We start from the raw sequence: 22,164 nt of genomic DNA, 5'->3' as shown, positions 1-22,164 counted from the left end.
GTAAAGAATTGCACAGATTCCCAATCCTCTAAGAGGAAACTCTTCCTTGTCTTTGTGTTAAATGGGTGACCTCTTATTCTGAAATTATACCCTCTGGTTCTAGACTCTTCCACAAGGGGAAACAACCTTTGTAACATCCACTGCCCCCTCCCCCCAACCCCCATGTTAAACCCCCTAAGGATCTGGTGTTGTTTACTTAATTGTCCGAAAAAAAAAGATTAAATCTGCCTCAGTACATATCGCTGGATCCAAATTAAACTAATTCCTTGTTGGATCCAAAACATATTGTTTTAGGAATCTATCCCAAATACATTATGAATTCTTCAACAGCAACATGTTCTGAAGAAGGGTCACTGTAACTAAATGTAAACTCTGTTTTCTCTCCAAGGATTCTGCCTGAGCTGCTGAGTTTTTCCAGCAATTTCTGATTTCGTTTCCTCCTTCCAGCATCTGCAGTTCTTTAGTTTTTTAAAATGAATTCATCCTATCTCTATCCCTGACACACTGACTATCCCAGGACAAATGAAGATTAAAGTCACCCAAGAATAATGTATACCTTTGTTAAATGCGCTCATTACCTCCTTATTTATTCTCTGTCCTACCTTTTAGGGGCAAATAGACCACTCCCACCATTGTCTTCTTCCACTTGTTTTTCTTTGTCCATCCTTGTGACTTCTGATCCAAGATCATTTCTTGCTACAATACTTAAGTCATCCTGTCCTAACAATGCTATCCTTTTATTTAGAGAAAGCAGTCAACTGGTTATATATTTGGAATTGGGTAAAACAATTACATTCATGTTCTGAGCTGTGGTTGGTGAGTTAGACTAATAATGGACTAACAATCTAAACGTTTAGACTAATGTTATGGAGACACAAATTCAAATTCCATCACCTTACAGTAGAACATAGAAACGTACAGCACAGTACAGGACCTTCGGCCCACGATGTTGTGCCGTGGAATAATCCTAATCCAAAAGTAAAATAACCGAAGCTACATTCCCCTCAATTCACTGCTGTCCATGTGCATGTCCAGCAGTCGCTTAAATGTCACTAATGACTCCGCTTCCACGACTACACTGGCAAACTATTCCATGCGCTCACAACTCTCTGGGTGAAGAACCTCCCTCTGATGTCTCCTCTATACCTTCCTCCTAACACTTTAAAACTATGACCCCTCGTGGCAGTCAATCCTGCCCTGGGGAAAAGTCTCTGGCCTTCGACCCTATCCATGCCTCTCATTACCTTGTACACCTCGATCAGGTCACCTCTCTTCCTCCTTCTCTCCAGAGAGAAAAGTCTGAGCTCAGTCAACCTCTCCTCGTAAGACAAGCCCTCCAGTCCATGCAGCATCATGGTAAACCTCCTTTGCACCCTCTCCAAAGCCTCCACATCTTTCCTATAATAGGGCGACCAGAACTGGACACAATATTTCAAGTGTGGTCTCACCAGAGTTTTGTAGAGCTGCAGCATAACCTCGCAGCTCTTAAATTCGATCTTCCTGTTAATGAAAGCCAAAACACCATATGCTTTCTTAACAACCTTATCCACCTTGGTGGCAACTTTGAGGGAGCTATGCACTTGAACATCAAGATCCTGCTGTTCCTCCACACTGCTGAGAATCCTGCCTTTAATCCTATATTCAGCATTTAAGTTCGACCTTCCAAAATGCATCACTTCGCATTTATCCAGGTTGAACTCCATCTGCCATTTCTCAGCCCTGCTCTGCATACTGTCAATGTCTCGCTGAAGCCTGCAATAGCCCTCGATACTATCAACGGCACCTCTAACCTTTGTGTCATCATTAAACATACTAATCCACCCCTCAACCTCCTCATCCAAGTCATTTATTAAAACTACAAAGAGCAGAGGCCCAAGAACAGAGCCCTGTGGGACACCACTCAGCACTGACCTCCAGGCAGAATACTTACCATCTACAACCACTCTCTGCCACCTGTCAGCCAATCAATTCTGAGTCCAGACAGCCAAATCACCCTGTATCCCATACCTCCTGACTTTATGAATGAACCTGCCGTGGTGAACCTTGTCAAATGCCTTGCTGAAGTCCATGTACACCACATCCACTGCTCGACCCTCGTCAACCTGTCTCGTGACTTCCTCAAAGAACTCAATAAGATTTGTGAGGCATGACCTGCCCCTCACAAAGCCATGCTGACTCCTTTTAATCACGCTATGCTTTTCCAAATAGTCATAAATCCTATCCCTCAGAATTCTTCCCAAAATCTTGCTGACCACAGACGTAAGACTGACTGGTCTGTAATTTCCAGGGATTTCCCTATTCCCTTTCTTGAAAAGAGGAACCACATTTGCCTCCCTCCAATCTTCTGGTATGACTGCCGTGGAGAGTGAGGAAGCAAAAATCTTCGCCAGTGGCTTAGCAACCTCCTTTCTAGCTTCCTGGAGCAACCTAGGATAAATCTGTTCTGGCCCTGAGGACTTATCAATCTTAACGTTTGCCAAAATTTCCAGCACATCAACTTTCTCAATCTTGATCTGTTCAAGTATTCAAATATCAGCAAGACTTCACTCTTCATTTCATTTATAAGTTTGAGTTAACTTGTTCCTTTCAATTCTAGGTCTTGAGAGCTTAATTGTAATTTCCTTGATTATTTAGACAACAGCTTATACTTTTAAAAACTCTGAATAACTCTGACTGTGTTTCTAACCAAACACTTCTGGTCTGGAATTTTCAAACTAAAACTCTTAAATTGAGATATCGTATTTTCCAGCTGTTCTGACCTAACTCCTTTCCTGAGGAGAAACTGTTCTTACATTGATAGGCAGAACCAAAAGCATTTCAAACTATGGATTCTCCCTCAAAAAACTCAATTCTTGATTCTTCAAAACCACAAGCAAGATAATGCCTCTCAATGTTTTCTCTTTCTGAAAGTAAAACCCTCAATACAAACAAATTCACATTGCCACTCTGGGAATCCCAGGGAGCCCTACTCTCTGCTTTCAACCCTGGCTGCAGAAAGACTGATGTTAATTATTAACACTTTTTAAAATTCATTTACAGGATATGGGCATTGCTGCTTAGTCCATCATTTACTGCCCATTCCTAATTACCCAGAGACAACCACGTTGCTGTGGGTCTGGAGTCACATGTAGGCCAGACCAGGTAAGGATGGCAGTTTCCTTCTCTAAAGGACATTAGTGAACCAGATGGGTCTTTCTTGACATTTAGCGATAGATTCATGGTCATCATTAGACTCTTAACTCCTAGGGTTTTTTTAACTGAATTTAAATTCCATCATCTACCTGGCAAGATTCAAACCCAGGTCCCCAGAACATTACCTGGGTCTCTAGATTAACAGTCCAGTGACCATAGCATTAGCCTATCACCTCATACACATAGATCATAACACTCACTTCATTCGATCCAAAATCTGAAATAGTAGCAAACTGCAGGAGAGACACAGCTATATTGGCAGCATCTGTGGAGAGAGAAACAGACTGATCTATAAGTGATATTAATTTTAACGTGAATCATGTCTTACATCACACTCAGAACCCACGTCCTAGGACTGCCTTTTTGAGCTCCTACCATTGACTCTGTCCCTAACCTGCACCCTACCTGACCGGATGTCAATCTTTCCTCTACATCTCCAAAGGACCTTCGAAACTTTCTACTTTCGTTCAAGACGTTGTGCTTGAAGCTAAATCAGAAAAAGCGAGAGGAACTCAGCAGGTCTGACTGCATCTGTGGAGAGAGAAAGCAGAGTTCATTTCGGGTCCAGTGACCCTTCAGAAACTGTTTGATTCGTATCTGATGTTGTCTGTGCGCTTTCAGTTGGGGAGGGGCTGGGGGCTGGAGAATGCAGCTCACGGGGGTTCCTCGACTCTGGCTAAGGCTTTTCATGTCCAGGGGCCGGAAGCGGAGGTCCTTGTAACCCTGGGTTGGGTAGGTGGTAGATCTGGATGGGAGCAGGAGGATGTGGAGAGTTGGGGACCGCTAGAAGCCGGAGGCTGGTCCAGCAGCATTTAATTCAGTAAGAGAAAGACAGACAGAGAGAGAGAGAAAAAGATGCAACGGACTGAAGAACAAAATCAACTCGAATTTCAACTATTCGGTGAGTTGATTTTGTGAATGGCAATTATATAACTGTTTATTTAAATTATAAACTGGATAGTTATTCTATCAGGTGAATGTTGACACGAACTGGTAACAGCGAATTACCTGCTATCTGTGCTGAAAACAAATATCCAGCATTTTTTTTTGTATTCAGATACAAAGTGGTTCTCTCTATGGAATTCAGAACGATCCGTTCATTCACCGAAATAATAAGCAGCACGTTCTCTCCACTCAAATCGACTCAAAATTCGATCTGTTTGACCATCAAAGAGCCAACACGAAAACTAAACTTGCATTCTCTCATGAGCCTTCCCTTTGGAATTCCATTACAGGAACCAACATGAAAACACACAAATTCCAGCCAATTGTTAATCATTTTTAAGGAACCCAGTGGCTTTGAAAAATCCTTTGGTGTAATTTGCAGATTTAAGATCTGCGCAAAAAACGTTGCTGCTCTCAATTGTTGAAGTCTGTTTTTGCAGATCCCCCTTTCTGTATTGGCCTCAGAATCAAGGATATTAGTTTCGTTTGTTTCTCCTCCAAAAATTCTACCACAAAGGACACGATTTTAAAAGAGTGAATTTTGAAAAACAAATATCACTACGTTTTTGACACGTGTGGCAGGTCTCTTGTTGATCGAAGTCTTGAGAACATGAACGTTTTCTTCGAACCGTTAGGGTTCAAATATTAAAATGTCGAGAAGCAAATCCGTCCTTTGCCGATCGAAATACTCGGCGAAGTTATGGGCGCATTTTGGCAAGTGGAAAAATCAGATAAACCTGAAGGACACGAGAAAAATATTGGTGACTGTCTTTAAAAAGTGCCAAGTTAAATCAATTTTAAGCAATCTGCTTTCTCTGTGCATTCCAAACGTTGTTCCATTTTTAAAATTCACATTTTACGTGAAATGCCTGTTACCCCCAAAGCTGGGCAACTGAAATTGATTTTTGTTAAAAGTGAGATGATCTTGTTTGTGAAACATTGACTATGTTTCTGTTTCCTCTAATGTTTGGCGAGGAACTTTTTTATAATATTTTGTAGATTTTTTTGGATATGGTTTTGCTCTCCTACTTTAAGAAAGGGCATACATGTGTTAGCAGCAGTTCAGGGAAAGGCTCCTGATGTCTGCAATGAATGGTGTTGGTGGAGGTTTTATCTTAGGAAGGAAGATTGGGCTGCCTGGGTCTGTATCCTTTGGAGTTTTGAAGATTAAAAAGTGATCTTATTGAGACATACAAGATTCCTGGGTGGCTGTTGAAACAATGGATTTGCCTTGTGTAAAATAATGGAATTGGGGGCACAGTCTGGAAATAAGGGGTCTTCCATTTAAGGAAGAGACAGTTTTGTTTCACACAGTGGGTTATGAGCCTGTGTAACTTTTTCCCAGAGACTGAGTTAGGCAGGAATGTACCTGACTCACAGCAATCATGATCTTATTGACCAGACACAAGGGGTTGAAAAACACATCCTGCTCCTAAACCTGTTTATTCATTGCCCAAATTTAATTTTTTATGGAATTCCTAAAATATGGAATCGTATTGCTGCATAAGTTTTAATATTTCTGCAACCGAAACATTTACAGAAATGTAACAGTAAGACAATGTATCTTCTCAGAATATTTCTGTGAGTAGTAGACTTTTGCAATGCCCATTTAGGAGGGATGGTATAGCCAAGAGATTTGCTTTTTAGTCTTATATCAATATGTGATTGTGGCAATACACTTTATACAGCAAGAAAATGGAATAAAAATTAATTACACCAGTTTTCCATTGCAAAATCCCGGGTCTTCCATATTCTGTTGGGTTTTTTGGAATAATTTTTGTGCTAACATGTTATGCTTCTGTCAGGAATGGCCAGGATTCCTGAAGCTATTTCTCATCTTTCCCTGTGCCCTGTGAAGAAGCCTGCAGGTACTTCTGCATGTGATTCTGTTCACGCACCCTTGTGCTGTACCAGTTTTATGTCACCTCCTCCCCATTCTTCCTGCCAAAATTATTCACTCCACACCTCTGTGTTAAATGTCATCTGCCATGTGCACACCTGTTTCATCCTGAAGTTTGTTACTGGCTTCCTCAGTCTGCATTTCCGAGTTTCATGTCATGTGTAAACTTTGAAATAACAGAGGTCCTGTTAATTAATAAGAAATCAGAAGAGCAGCAGTATAAATATCAGCCCTGGAAAAACATTGTTAAATATTTCTTTCTGGTCTGAATACAGTTTGTCTCAAAGCTACTTCCATTAATCCTGTGGGTTTCAATGTAATTAACTAATGTCTGGAATAGTTAAAGTCTGGTACAGTGTGAGAAAACAGCTGGACTTTAATGTTGCTGGTGAGAGATGTCCTCACTGCCACTGGAAACAGGTCCGCACAGAGGAAAGCACTGTGTAATCCAGCCGCAGTAATCACCACTTCCTCAGATCCTGGAGCTGGATCGCTATTGATCAGTGGCAGATCTGGACAAATGAGTGTGGGCCTCCCTTCAACATTTTGATCCTTTTAGGACCAGCTTGTAAAATCTGCGGAAGGATCAGTCAGAACTTGCACAGCACAGGCTCTGAATATCTCCTCAGGATACAGCAGTCCTTATGGGGACTGAAGGAGATTGCTGGAGAAACCATGAGGTATTTTATATTGAGCTCACTGGGGTACTAGGAGGAGCAGGACTGTTTTTCCTGTTCCCCTGCATTTGTGCAGTTCACTCGGCCACTGTACCCCCAGAACCATCCCATGTGGCTCCAACAGGATTTATGTTAGTACCATAGCTGCGGTGGTAAGCAGTCTGAATTTGTCCCCCGGAGTGGAACAAGTACCAGCAGCTCACACCCATTATAGCAATGAAAGATAATTTCTGCTGAAGATTTAAGAATAAAAGATGTAGGAGCTGGAGGAGGCAATTAAATCTCTTAAGCCTGCTCCGCCATTTAATACAATAGTGGCTGATCTCATCTCAGCCTTAACTCCTCTTTCTGACCTGCGGTCCATAACTATTTAACCCGTTCATTAAAAATTTAATTACAGTAAGTAATATTTCTTCATTCCATCCTATATGCAATGTGAATTATGTCTCATTTCAAACAGTCAAAGGAGATTTAATGGAATCATCTCATGTGATCTTCATGGAGTATCAATTAGAGCAATAGGAATAGTTATAGTATTGGATTTCGTTATAATAATCAGTGATAGTAATCCAAAGGTCAGAATTAATTGTTTAGAGTATGCACACACGCCTACATTTAGTTCATTAAATGAATGAAAGCTTAGTATTGTTCATGGTGACCATGGAGTTATTGGATTGTTGTGAAAAATGATCAGGTTCAATAATTCCCTTTAAGGAACAAAATCTGTCATTCATGGCCTGCCTGTTCTGCATGTAATTGGTTCCAAATCCACAGATTTTCATTTCCTTCTGAAACGGCTACTCAGTTATACACAAGATGGTGGTTAAAATTGAAACTAGGTGTTGTAAATCATTTCGAATTAAAGTCAGTAGAATTAACAATGATTCTGTCAGGAATGGCAGCAGGTATCAAAATGGTTTATAATTTTTTTATGTAACTAGGGTTTAATTGAACAGCTTCCAACTGATGGAAATACTGGGAAGGTTACTTTGTAAATGTAATCTGTCATTAAAAGGAAAACTAATATGTTGAATTATGATTAAAATGACCAGGCCTTTCCTTTTTCAGAGTTACTGATGAAAAGAAAGAAAAGGGCTGTGTGGCTTTCAAGCATTCTGCTTGTTCTCTCACTTGTAATCATTGCCGTTGGTATTTTCACTGAAACAAGGACTGAGAATATCAGCATTATCGGCTATGCATCTGGAATAATTGTAAGTGAAAATGAGAAATTCCTGTGAGTGGGAATATGTAATATTATCCAATCCCAAATAAATACCACAGCCATGCACACTCACTTAAAGAACATTGGTGAAAACACAAAGTGCAGTTTTATGCATTAGATTAATTGCACTACATCTGTCTCCCCACACTTCCTCGCTCCTCAGTTTTTAATTCTCTGTCATTTGGGAAGATAATGAGATCCAGTGGAAATGATGATCTCCACTGTTACCAAAGATCAAGCAAGAGCTAGCAACTAAGACACAGTAGTAGGCGTTAGCTATGAAGCATATACACATCTTATTTTCACTCCATACATGTTGCAGACAGGCAAGCTCGTCAAGGCTATGTGAGACCTTGTTTTAAAGCTGAGCCAAGTTGGTTCCAGAATTACATCAAGCGAGAGACGCAGATTCACATGTGTTTCTATAATAATTTCTGAATATTTCCCTTCTAGATGTAGCCTTATCCATCATATACTTTAAAATATGACTCTGTGGAGTAATTTTCAGTATTCTCCGAAATTGAACACAGTGAGCGTAGTTGCATGTTATATACATTTGACTTAAGGCAAGTCCGACTACAAATATACATGCCATGCCCTGTCTGAGTCATTTAGATGGTCTCTACTATTCTGTGTTATTCATCACACTCAGCTTTGTCTGCTGCATGCCGTTTTAATTAGCTCAAATTTCTCTTCAATCTTACACCTTCTGAAATTGTTGACAGAAAATAAAATACATTGACATTTCCTTAACTTTGTAAGGCAATGTGGCATTTACTGCAAACTTATAAAATACTCAGGCAGTTTTTCTTGGCATAATCCAGTACTGGTAGTTATCCCAGAAACCCATGCTGATGTTCTGGAGTGAGAGAGATAATGGGAACTGCAGATGCTGGAGAATCCGACATAACAAAATGTTCTGGAGTCATAGGTTCGAATCCCACCATGACAGATGGTGAAATTTGAATTCATCAAATCATGAGTTTAAAAAAAACCGACCGGCAATCATGTAACCATTGTTGATTATTGTAAAGAACCGTCAGGTTCACTAATGTCTTTCAGGGAAGGAAATTCGCCATCCTTACATGGTCTGGCCTGTACATGACATATTTCCAGAATGCCTTTGATAATGTGTCACACAGGTGGTTGCTCAATAAGATAAGAGCTCATGGTGTTTGGAGCATGGTATTGGCTGACTGGCAGAAGGCAGAGTGTGGGGATTAAGGATCTTTCTCAGGATTGCAGTGGGTGACTAGTGGAATTCTACTGGGGTCAGTGTTGGGACCATACTATAGGTTAACAATCTGGACGAAGGAACTGTGGGCATTGTGGTTAAATTTACAGATGACACAAAGCTGGGTGGAGGGACAGGAAGTGTTGAGGAAGCAGGGAGGCTGCAGAGGGACTAGGACATGCTGGGAGAATGGGCAAAGAAATAGCAGATGGAATACAATGTGGGAAAGTTGGGGAATATAGTATGCACTTTGGTAGGAAGTATAGAGGTGCTGACTATTTTCTAAACAGGAAAGATCTTGGAAATCTGCGGCACAAAGTGGCTTGGGAATCCTAATTCAGAATTCTCATGAGGTTAACATGCAGTTTCAGTTAGCAGTTAGGAATGGAAATTCAAGGTTGGCATTCATTTGAAGAGGGCTGGTGTACAAGAGCAGAGATGTACTGCTGAGGTTATAGTAGGCTCTGGTGAGATTGCATTTGGAATATTGAGAGTAGTTTTGGTCTCTGTATCTGAGGAAAGATGTGTTGGCATTGGAGGGTGTCCAGAGGAGCTTTTCAAGAATGATCCTGGGGATGAAAGACCTGCCATATGAGAAGTGGTTGAGGAGTCTGTGCCTGTACTCAGTGGAGTTTAGAAGGATGGGGTGGGGGGGGGGGGGGGGGGGGGGCGTGGAATTCTCATTGAAACTGACAGAATACTGAGAGGCCTGGATGCTGTGGATGAAACAGCAGCGCTCCAGAAGTTTGTAATTTTGAATATACCTGATGGACTATAACTTTGTGTTGTCTGACTTCTGACCTTGTCCACCCCCGAACTACACCGGTACCCCCAAATCATAAAAGTGGATGTGGAGAAGATGTTTCCACTAGTAGGCAGCCAGGGGGGGGTGACTCCGTGGAAATCACTGCCGCAGAGGGCTGTGAAGGCCAAGTCATTGAGTGTGTTTAAGGCAGAGAGGGATAGGTTCTTGATCAGCAAGGGGATCAAGGGTTATGGGAGAAGGATGGAAAAAGTGGTTGAGAAACATATCAGCCATGATCAAATGGCGGAGCAGACCCGATGGACAGAATGGCCAATTTCTGCTGCGATAGCCTATGGTCTTATGGTGACTCCAGATCTACTCTTATCTGCCTCTGAAATGACCCAGCAGACCACTCAGTTCAAGGGCAATTAGGGATGGACAGTAATTGCTGGTTTGGCTAGGGATGTCCATATCCCATGAATGAAGATTTTAAAAAAGTGAAATGGACCAGATTAACATTGTAGGTGCTGTTAAGTGATGGCATGTTGGAAGGATTCTTCTGAGTCAGTGGGCTGGATTATACCAGAAGTAGATTCCTTGACCCCAAATGAAAGAGTTGGGGTGTTGGGGGTTTGGTGGGGAAGAGCATGCTGAGGGAAAACCACCTGTCCCGAATCTACGCAAATTTGGATTTCTCAAGGATAGGAAGCCCCCAGAGACCACCAGCCATGGCTTTGGATCAGGAAGTGGATCATTGTTTGGGGTGGAAACATTTTGAAGTAAAGAAGATGATTTAGACCCAGTAAGTATCACTCGTTTAGTGCTTCTGCTGTCTGTGGGGGCTGGATGAGGAGGGTAGCTGCTCAGAGTTTGAGAGGTGAATAGAAGAGAAATAAACCCTGGGTGGATTGGCTAGGGGAAGGTGGTTAGAAGCCAAGGGCACACATGAAGGAGAGAAACTCACCTCCTCTGGTTAACAGCCCTTGTAGGGAAACTGACTGAACTGCCCCTTGGCTCAGTTTGTCTAAATCATTTGAAACCGAAAAGTTTTTTAAAAAGATTTGTAGCTCAGGTTGAGTTTCTGGGTGTGAGTTCGCTGGCTGAGCTGGAAGGTTCGTTTTCAGACGTTTCGTCACCATTCTAGGTAACATCATCAGTGAGCCTCCGACGAAGCGCTGGTGTTATGTCCCGCTTTCTATTTATCTGTTTAGGTTTCCTTGGGTTGGTGATGTCATTTCCTGCATTGGTGATGTCATTTCCTGTTCTTTTTCTCAGACGATGGTAGATAGGCTCCAAATCAATGTGTTTGTTGTCCATCAAGCGGGATATAACACCAGCGCTTCGTCGGAGGCTCACTGATGATGTTACCTAGAATGGTGACGAAACATCTGAAAATGAACCTTCCAGTTCAGCGAGCAAACTCACGTCCAGAGTTTTTTAAAAATCAGAAACAGAGTGAGCCTTTCATTTAAGACACTGACAAATCCTGTATTTTTTAAGAGCACATGTTTGATTGCCAGTGCTATCTGGTTTTAATAAATACATTTGCTTTGTTTCAGTCAATTTTCAGAAGGTACGTTTCCAACTGGGAGAGGTAGACAGGAGACTGCACAGATGGTTAACGCTAAATCAGCACAATGTTCCGGGTTTGAATCTTGTTTCAGAAGCAGTCTACATTACATTTTAGGTGCAAAAGCACAATTATTATTTTTAGCACTTGAAAGCACATCTACGTCTGTATATTACTGTGGAACTTATTGGACAACTTTGCTACCAATCACTAGTAAAGGGATCTGTTTTGTAGTTTATGAGCTACCTCAAGGAGTTTGCACAGGAGCTAACTATATATCCACTAAGCACACTCCATCCCTGATACAATAACTAGCGACAAATGTTTTTATTTGGCTCTCTACACGGGGAGATAAACTGATAGTTAAAACCATATTTTGGAGGAATTGAATCCAAGGAGAGTATTTGAGAAAAATATCTAGAAATTACATAATATTAACACTGTTTTCCCAGACATGTTGACAAGATTTAGAAATTGAGAAGTTATGCTGTTTAATTTACTTTAAAAGCTATTTTGACTGACATTTTCTGTGGAATCCCATATGTTCAACCTTCTTTTTTCAGTTCAGGGAAAATGATGGGTGATCGAAGATGAATATTTGCTTTGGGTCTACTATTGTGCAGTTGGATCATTTAGAATGTTATCTTGGGCCATCTTTTGGCTTTTCAGTTTCTGTTGATTATTTACAGATCAAAGAAGAATATTGAGATGTCTGCATAGAAAGTTAACAGAAAAATATCTGGAGGCAATCCATAGTCAAGTGGTTCTGTTTGAAACAAAGCAAGATTGTCCTCTTGTAGGGGAGAGATAATGGGAACTGCAGATGCTGGAGAATCCAAGATAACAAAGTGTGGAGCTGGATGAACACAGCAGGCCCAGCAGCATCTCAGGAGCACAAAAGCTGACGTTTCGGGCCTAGACCCTTCATCAGAGAGGGGGATGGGGAGAGGGTTCGGGAATAAATAGGGAGAGAGGGGGAGGCGGACCGAAGATGGAGAGAAAAGAAGATAGGTGGAGAGGAGAGTATAGGTGGGGAGGTAGGAAGGGGATAGGTCAGTCCAGGGAAGACGGACAGGTCAAGGAGGTGGGCCGAGGTTAGTAGGTAGGAAATGGATGTGCGGCTTGGGGTGGGAGGAAGGGACGGGTGAGAGGAAGGACAGGTTAGGGAGGCACAGACAGGCTGGGCTGGTTTTGGGATGCAGTGGGGGGATGGGATGAGCTGGGCTGGTTGTGTGATGCAGTGGCGGGAGGGGACGAACTGGGCTGGTTCCCTAAACCAGCCCAGTTCGTCCCCTCCCCCCACTGCATCCCAAAACCAGCCCAGCCTGTCTGTGCCTCCCTAACCTGTCCTTCCTCTCACCCATCCCTTCCTCCCACCTCAAGCCGCACCTCCATTTCCTACCTACTAACCTCCTCCCACCTCCTTGACCTGTCCGTCTTCCCTGGACTGACCTATCCCCTCCCCACCTCCTCACCTATACTCTCTCCACCTATCTTCTTTTCTCTCCATCTTCGGTCCGCCTCCCCCTCTCTCCCTATTTATTCCCGAACCCTCTCCCCATCCCCCTCTCTGATGAAGGGTCTAGGCCCGAAACGTCAGCTTTTGTGCTCCTGAGATGCTGCTTGGCCTGCTGTGTTCAGCCAGCCTCACATTTGATTATCTTGTTGTCCTGTTGTAGGTTCTACTTTTAAAATGAATCGGAATCCATAAGTAAATATGAACTCTTTAATTACAACCAGGACAGACAAAAATTACACATAGATTAGGGAATACCATAAATAATATCTCACAAGATTGCAATGAATTGTATGATTTTCTGTGTAAATGTGACACAATGTGCAATATCCCCTGTTCGTGCAAATTCCTGCAGATGCCTCCAAAGTGTGTGATTTCTCACTCAGTAAGTGTGGTCCATGAATCACCCACAACAGTAGCCCCTCTTCATCTAATACCCGTAGACAGTTGTCACTCATGTGCCACACAATTATAGAACATCCTCACCAAGGTACATGGTAGTCTTGGTCGCACAGATTTCCTAGAGATTCTTGTATGTGACTCCTTATATAAATCTTCTTAAATGTTATGCTTGTCTCTGAAAAAACTGAGGTATAGCCAAAGAATTGTCTAATTTTTGCTTTAACTCCTTCTTTGGCTATTCTTTTTAATAACGTGGAATAGGGGATACTATAAATATTATTTGTAAATTTGCCTTCTTTATTCTATTCCCACTACAATTATGAATTGTCATAAATTCTTGCTTATACCTATAAACCACACGGTTTTCGTACGTCAAACTCCTTCCTGTTGGTACTGCTTCCAGGTCAAGAGTTCCGAGGTCACATAGATCAGTATTTCATACAATGCAAGAAGATAACAATTTTCAATGTCTCAACAATGATAGAACTCTTAAAATTCCCTTCCTAAAGTTTCATATAATGAATTGCAGAATCCACAGAAATTTTAAGGAGATGTTTTGTATATATGCAGTCACATTGAGTGTCAGAACATTAGAAAGTTTTAACAGGAATTTGAGGATATATTAGTATTTTAATAATTTTAAACTACAATAATAATTTGCCAGAGAGCCTCTCTGAGGCACTGGGGCAGCCGAAGGATTACATTAAAATTAATCAACTATATTCATTTGATTGTTTAAGGTTAAAGAAAAATAGTTTTATTTATTGTCTTACAAACTACACACAGAAACATAGAAAACAGGAGCAGAGGTAGACCATTCAGATGCAGAGCCTGCTCCACCATTCAATATGATCATGGCTGATCATCCAACTCAGCGTCCTATTCCCACATTCTCCCCCATACCCTGTGATCTCTTTATAACTGCATCTCACTCCTTCTTGAAAACATTCTACGTTTTGGTCTCCACTGCTTTCCGTGGTAGTGAATTCCACAGGCTCACCGCTTTCTGGGTAAAGACATTCCTCCTTGTCTCAGTCCTGGCCCAGGGACTAAGTGACACCAGATGTTCAGTCTGCTTAAAAGATCAGAAATATTTAAAATTAACAGCAGGCTCAGAAAGTTCCCTGATTGTCATCTGATATTTATTTGCATGGTCTTGGTGAAAATTTGTAGCTCGTGTGGTGGATACAGTTGTTCGTTAGTTCACCGAGCTGATTGTTCTGTGGTGGGCAGGCATTTCATTACCTTTCTGGGCAACATCATTAGTGCGAGCTCTGATTGAAGCGTTGGTGATCTGCTTCCTTCTGGATTTATATGATCTTCTGGTGTGATAAAAAACAGAACCAGAAGTGACAAGACCATCACACCAGAGGATCATATAAATCCAGAAGAAAGCAGAACACCAATGCTTCAGTTAGACCTCGCACGAATGATGTTGCCTAGCAGGGTAACGAAATGTCTGCCCACCACAGAACGACTGGCTCGTTGAGCCAACGAACAGCAGTATTTATTTGCAAATGTTATGGATCTTTGATAGGCTATTACCTTTGTCATTTGATTCAATAGAAACTCATAGTTCTGTCTAGATTTGAAAATGAGTGAATTGCTGAAGTCGATCTCAGAGATTTCGTGCAGCCTTTTTACAGTGGGCCAACATAGTAATGGTGGGGAATGTCTGACCATCTTCATTCTGTTGTGCCTTTGGCTGAAGGGATGAAAGAGTCAGTGAGATTAGACAGAACCCTCCTTTCAACGTGAGGGAGAGCCAGAGGAATCCTCTGAATATCGAAGCTGACCTATGGAGCCAGTTCAACTTGACAGAAGGACATAGGCCCTAGTATCCCAAGGATCAAGTCTGATGATTATTCAACATTGATCTTAGAGCCATTATTTTTGCCTGTATCCTCCATGACGATAAAGTAGCCATTTTCAGAAGCACTATTACTCACTGTAGCTCAGGAGATTGGTGAAAAATCCCAAAAATTGTTCTCACTCCATCACAAGTCTGCTGGCCTGCTGAGTCAAGGCATCCAATCATAAATTCAAACAGAAAGAAACGGTATTTGCAAAAATACACCATAATCCTTGCCTTCTGGAGTATTTGTCCCCCACATACCAGTGTGAAAGAACTCACAGCTGTTCTCAGTGAGACTCAGTACCTTAACACCCACAGGTTTAATATTGTATGCACTGTCACCTTTTATTGCAGTGATAAAGTGGAGCACACACTCTAAGGCTGTAGCACAGGCTTTGTTGTCCAAATTAAGTGCATGAATTACAAGCAGAAAGCAACAATGACAGGCTGATGGTTCTTTAAACCTCTCTTGCTCTGTGACGTTGTCACGAGTGCTCATGAATCAAGCATGAGCAATGCCAGTAACTTTGAACAGAAAATCTATAAAGATCTAACCGACCAAGAAATGGTACAAAAGTATGCCCCACGGACCTCATTACTTGGATCAGCCATGATCATGGTGAAAGGTAATTGGACACTATTGAGTTAAACACAAAATCACTAATACTGCTGTCCTCCTAAATGAAAAACTAATCTTGCCATCAACTGGTATTGAGCACAGGCCATCTGAATGAATCCAGTGAGGCCCTAGCACCTGATTGACTGCTGTTATGTGCCAGAGGGAATTTGTGGTGTATTGTGTTGGGTATTTTCCAAATTAACTGATTCAGGCATGTTTTGTTATAACTTGAACCTGGGCTACTGTTGCCAAAACGCCCTTACTATTGCAGCGTGCTATTGCAGGTCTGATTACTGAATGGTATGATAAACCAATAAACCAATACTGTGTCTAAGTAAACATCTGTAGGCCATAATATTGGATACAATCCGTACTAGAGCTGAAAAGACAGAGGTTAATCAGGGAATATAGTAATATAGATTTGCAAAGTTGCATATAACATGCTTAATAGTGATATGAGTGAATTGCTAAAATAAATGCAATGTTGGTTACATGTGTGGAATTACTAAAAGCATTTAACCAGGCATTTAGAAGAATAAGGGATAATATTTTTGTGTTTTAGTGAGTCCATAATTAGAGGGTATAAATTTAACACCAAAACCAAAATAATAAAGTAAGAAGCTAGGGGAAAAGGGTAAACAGTTGAATGGTAGCACATGGAATCGTAGAACCCCTACAGTGTGGAAGCTGGCCATTCAGCCCTTCAAGTCCACATAGACCTCAAAAGAACATCCCTCCCAGACCCTTCCCACCACCCTGTCCCTGTAACTCTGCATTTCCCATGGCTAATGCACGTAGCCCACACATCCCTGGACACGATGGGAAAGTTAGCCTGGCCAATCCACCTACATGGAAAGGAGAGTAATAGAGTTTGGTTTAAAAGAGGGATATGAACAGCAGAATAGAATTAACACAAGAAGTGTTTTTGAAAGGAGTGGGGTATTATGGCTGAGAAGTTTCAATTGGAAAGAAAGCTGAAGTATTATTTCCGAATTTGAGGAGAGTGCAGTTAAATAAAGCTGTCGCAGATCTGGGAGGGGAACATTAGGTCAAAGCGCAGGTGATTTGCCGATGCTTTGCTTTCTCTTGTGGTGTATTTGTGATTTCAACCAGAACACCTGCTGATTTCTCCTTCGTTGACCATTTGAATTTGCTCCTTTTTATTGAAATCAACAACATTCTAACCAGGGAAACAGATTACAGGATTCTGCAACTTGCTCTGATGGATTTGCATACAAAATGGGATGCTCAAAGTAGCTGAACACTTGCGTTTGTTATGGACCAGACTAGACACTCTCAAAATATTTTAAGAAGGTAGTCTTGACCGTAAAGTTTTCTTATTTTAAAGGCAAGTGTACAGTGTGTATTCCAGATGCAATTTGTTTGGTCAAACTACTCAATGTTAAGTAAAACACAATTTATTCAAAAACTGTAGTCAAAATACAACCAAAGAAAGAAGAACTTAAAATGACTTAACTCTGTTGAAAAACTTAACAGATACTGTAACTTTTATGAATTAACTGTTCCAATACAGTAACATTCCATAAACACAGCCCTTGGCAAAAAGGCAAATTCAGAACGCAGCTTTTTTCACATCCGATGCCCACAGTAGGAAGAGAAACCCCACCAGCTTGTAGCTGTAACCGAGAGTAAGGGTTGAGGGGAGAATAGCCTCTAGCAGCTTCAGTTGAATCTAGAAACAAAAGAAAACCAAAAATCCTGGTTTGTGAGAGCTGGCCCCAACCACCCAGGCTGCTTCTATTGTTTAAACTTTAAAAAATAATCCCAAGGCCTCAGAAACTGCTCAGCACCTCTCATTCAATCTCTCTCTTAAAAGAGCCCAGGACAAAGTCTCACGTCTGTTGTCTGCAAGGTGTTAGAAAGGATTCTGAGGGATAGGATTTATGACCATCTGGAAGAGCATGGCTTGATCAAATGCAGTCAACACGGCTTTGTGAGGGGCAGGTCATGCCTCACAAACCTTATCGAGTTCTTTGAGGATGTGACTAGAAAAGTTTATGAGGGTTGAGCTGTGGATGTGGTGTATATGGACTTCAGTAAGGCATTTGATAAGGTTCCCCATGGTAGGCTCATTCAGAAGGTCAGGAGGAATGGGATACAGGGGAACTTAGGTGTCTGGATACAGAATTGGCTGGCCAACAGAAGACAGCGAGTGGTAGTAGAAGGAAAATATTCTGCGTGGAAGTCAGTGGTGAGTGGTGTTCCACAGGGCTCTGTCCTTGGGCTTCTACTGTTTGTAATTTTTATTAATGACGTGGATGAGGGGATTGAAGGATGGGTCAGCAAGTTTGCAGATGACACAAAGGTTGGAGGTGTCGTTGACAGTATAGAGGGCTGTTGTAGGCTGCAGCGGGACATTGACAGGATGCAGAGATGGGCTGAGAGGTGGCAGATGGAGTTCAACCTGGATAAATGCAAGGTGATGCATTTTGGAAGGTCGAATTTGAAAGCTGAGTACAGGATTAAGGATAGGATTCTTGGCAGTGTGGAGGAACAGAGGGATCTTGGTGTGCAGATACATAGATCCCTTAAAATGGCCACCCAAGTGGACAGGGTTGTTAAGAAAGCATATGGTATTTTGGCTTTCATTAACAGGGGGATTGAGTTTAAGAGTCGTGAGATCTTGTTGCAGCTCTATAAAACTTTGGTTAGACCGCACTTGGAATACTGCGTCCAGTTCTGGTCGCCCTATTATAGGAAAGATGTGGATGCTTTGGAGAGGGTTCAGAGGAGGTTTACCAGGATGCTGCCTGGACTGGAGGGCTTATCTTATGAAGAGAGGTTGACTGAGCTCGGACTTTTTTCATTGGAGAAAAGGAGGAGGAGAGGGTACCTAATTGAGGTATACAAGATAATGAGAGGCATAGATAGAGTTGATAGCCAGAGACTATTTCCCAGGGCAGAAATGGCTAGCACGAGGGGTCATAGTTTTAAGCTGGTTGGAGGAAAGTATCGAGGGGATGTCAGAGGCGGGTTCTTTACACAGAGAGTTGTGAGAGCATGGAATGCGTTGCCAGCAGCAGTTGTGGAAGCAAGGTCATTGGGGACATTTAAGAGACTGCTGGACATGCATATGGTCACAGAAATTTGAGGGTGCATACATGAGGATCAATGGTCGGCACAACATCGTGGGCTGAAGGGCCTGTTCTGTGCTGTACTGTTCTATGTTCTATGTTCTAAAATACACCTCTTAAAGCCATGGCATCATCACACATTATGTCGTCTGAATTTGTTACAATAGTAGCTGTAAAAAATCGTTCTGTTTGGAATACTGTGACTCAGAGTGCTGTGTTTGTATTTTTTTCCATAGCTGGCTTTTGGATCATTTCTGGGACTGCTGGGACTGTTCCTGGATGAAAGCCGGAAACAACTGGTAAGGTGTTTCAATAATCACTTAATTTTCCTTATTTATTCACGGAATATGGGTGTCATTGGCTGGGCCCTCATTTATTGCCCATTTCTGAGTGCTCTAGAGAAAGATGCAAACTATACCCAATCAGGTCATTTTTGTCCAAGGGTCTATTTCTCCCATGCTTAGAATAGTTTCTTGTATTTTCCCTATTATAGACGGAAGGCTGACAGGTCTTTGTTCTCTGTTTTAACACTCGTCCTCTTCTTAATTAATGGGGTAACATTTTCAACCTTCTAGTCTGCAGCAATCATTCCAGAATCTGTAGAAAGTTGGAAGATAATCACCAACACATCTACTATCTCTATATCCAACAGCTTCAACACTCTCGGAAGTAGACCATAAGGTTCCAGGGTCATATTGACTTTCAACTTCATTAACTTCTCCAGTATGATCTGCTTATAAATACCAATATCCTTCAAATCCTCTTCTCTTCTCTCAATTTTCCTGTGATTTCTTATATCTTCTTCAGAGAAAACAGACATAAAATAATCATTTAGCTTCTCTATTCCCCATTTTGAATTCTCCTAACTCTGGCTATGATGGACCCAGTTTTGTTTTGGCCAGATCTTTTCACACAGCCACAGAATCTTTTACAGTCAGTTCTTGTGTATTTTGTGAGATTATATTGTATTCTGTTGTTCCTTTCGCCCAGTTTCTTGGTCCTCCTTTGCTGTATCCTGAAATTCCTACCTGTGGCAGCTATATGTTTTTTCCTAAGCCTTTTTAATCCTTAACTTCCTTTATCAGGCAGAATTAACTGAACGCTTCTGATTTTTTACACTTTGAAGGAATGGATGGGCCAAATGACCTGCTTCCACACTCTAGGGTTTCAATGATTCTGATATTACACAGCTTTAGTGCACAGTTAGTTTACTCAGTCTATATACAGATTGAAGCCACCCATGATGACTATGTTGCACATGTTACAAGCTTCACTCACCTCCTCAATAATAGCATGCCCACACACTCTGTGACTTCTTGATGGCTCATTCATATCTCCAATCATTTCTGTTGTCCCTTCCAGTAAAAAGATAAACATACACTGAGATAACAAGGTGTGGAGCTGGATGAACACAGCAGGCCAAGCGACATCAGAGGAGCAGGAAAGCTGACGTTTTAGGCCTTTCTGAAGAAGGGTCTAGGCCCAAAACGTCAGCTTTCCTGCTCCTCTGATGCTGTTTGGCCTGCTGTGTTCATCCAGCTCCACACCTTGTTATCAGTGACATTACAGCTGTTGTTTTTGTGAATAAGTAATGTTCATTTTCTGAATGAATTTTGGAGATTGTATGTTGTGCGTGTTAAATGTTAGAAATTCTATTACTCATGGGATGTTTATGGTAAATGCTTCAGAAATTAGTTGAGAATGGAGGTGGAGTCAGTTTCCCTACCAGTGTGAAAGACTGTGGAGCAATATACCTGCCCGGACCTTTGCTTTACTGATGAAAAATGTTGTCTGTGCACATGGATCTTGCCAAGAAGCTCAACAGTTTCATTTAAGCTGCTTCTGGAACGGCCGTGGCTGAACAAAAGTCCAGATGGTGAGGTGCCAAGCTGCATAGACACAGTTTCAGAGATAATAGGAACTGCTGATGCTGGAGAATCTGAAATAACAAGGTGTAGAGCTGGATGAACACAGCAGGCCAAGCAGCATCAGAGGAGCAGGAAAACTGACATTTCAGGCCCAGAAGAAGAGCCTAGGCTCGAAATATCAACCTTCCTGCTCCTCTGATGCTGCTTGGCCTGCTGTGTTCATCCAGCTCTACACCTTGTTACCTTAGACACAATCACAACTGAGCCGGGCTGATTATGTAGCCAAAATGTCTGACAATCACTGAGCAAATAAAGCCTCCTGTGGAGAATCTGGGTTTGCAGTGTGCCCTTGTAACAGGTAAAGGAAACACACCAAGGGTGTTCAGGAGGCTTGAATTCACTTTGACTGAATATTGACTTTGAGTCCAGGGAGAGGCTTGTCCAGGATTGTTACAATTGGCACAAGCAAGTCAAAATCTTGTATTTTCTTTTGTGTTATGATCCTAGCTGATGTTGTACCTATCAGTTTCAGACAGAAAGCTGGCACGCTAGATCATATTTTGATTTATTTTTGGTTTAAATAAAGTTATCTCTCATTGAAACATAAGCAGCAATGCGCAGATTTTGCTTTAACAATATATGGCAGTTTATTGTAAAAAAATGAAGCTAAGAAGGGTCTAGGCCTGAAACATGAGCCTTCCTGCTCCTATGATGCTGCTTGGCCAGCTGTGTTCATCCAGCTCTACACCTTGTTATCCCATCTACTTATAACACAGACTCAAAGATTTTTAATAACACCTTAAAAATATACTTGCATTAATCCCAAAACTCTAAACTGAAAAGCAACAAAATAGTATTTCTGTACTATCCAAAACACACCCTTGGTACAAAAATATCAACCCCACTTGTTCAATATTCACACTGGCATCACTGTAGCTGACACCCTGGTAGGTTTAAGATAACAAAGTGTGGAGCTGGATGAACACAGCAGGCCAAGCAGCATCTCGGGAACACAAAAGCTGATGTTTCGGGCCTAGACCCTTCATCAGAAAAAACTTGGTAGGTTTAAGTTATTTGTGACTTCAGCTTTTAGTCCAGAACTGCAGATAGCTTCTTTCTGCAGCTATTGTATGTCTGCTTAAGTACTCAGCTTTAAGTAAGCTTTGCAGGGTTTTGTTACAACATTTCTTATCTGTGACTAATATTGACTCTTCACTCTGAGGGAACCTGGTTGATGACATATATCTTTCCTTTCTGAGGAGTACAATTGTCGGTGACCATCTTATTCCAAGGACTACTCCAAACTCATAAGTAAAACTAAAAG

At 41.6% G+C, this 22,164-nt stretch overlaps 1 protein-coding gene across 1 annotated transcript in view; it reads left to right on the top strand.

The window, feature by feature from the left end:
* The first annotated feature begins 3,895 nt into the window (after nucleotides 1-3,895).
* Nucleotides 3,896-22,164, top strand: part of LOC125457847 (transmembrane protein 255B) — a 59,139-nt gene continuing 40,870 nt past the window's right edge. Inside the window, exons 1-3 of the mRNA XM_048542533.2 lie at nucleotides 3,896-4,093; nucleotides 7,783-7,925; nucleotides 19,209-19,271. Of these exons, the coding sequence (XP_048398490.1) occupies nucleotides 4,048-4,093; nucleotides 7,783-7,925; nucleotides 19,209-19,271 (252 nt within the window). The 5' untranslated portion in view covers nucleotides 3,896-4,047. The remainder of the gene's footprint in view (nucleotides 4,094-7,782; nucleotides 7,926-19,208; nucleotides 19,272-22,164) is intronic.

The sequence above is a fragment of the Stegostoma tigrinum genome, chromosome 14 (genome assembly GCF_030684315.1).
Source record: "Stegostoma tigrinum isolate sSteTig4 chromosome 14, sSteTig4.hap1, whole genome shotgun sequence".
In the NCBI taxonomy this organism is placed as follows: Eukaryota; Metazoa; Chordata; class Chondrichthyes; order Orectolobiformes; family Stegostomatidae; genus Stegostoma; species Stegostoma tigrinum.
The sequence above is the reverse complement of the archived record's forward strand: the minus strand, read 5'-3'. Positions and strand labels throughout refer to the sequence as shown.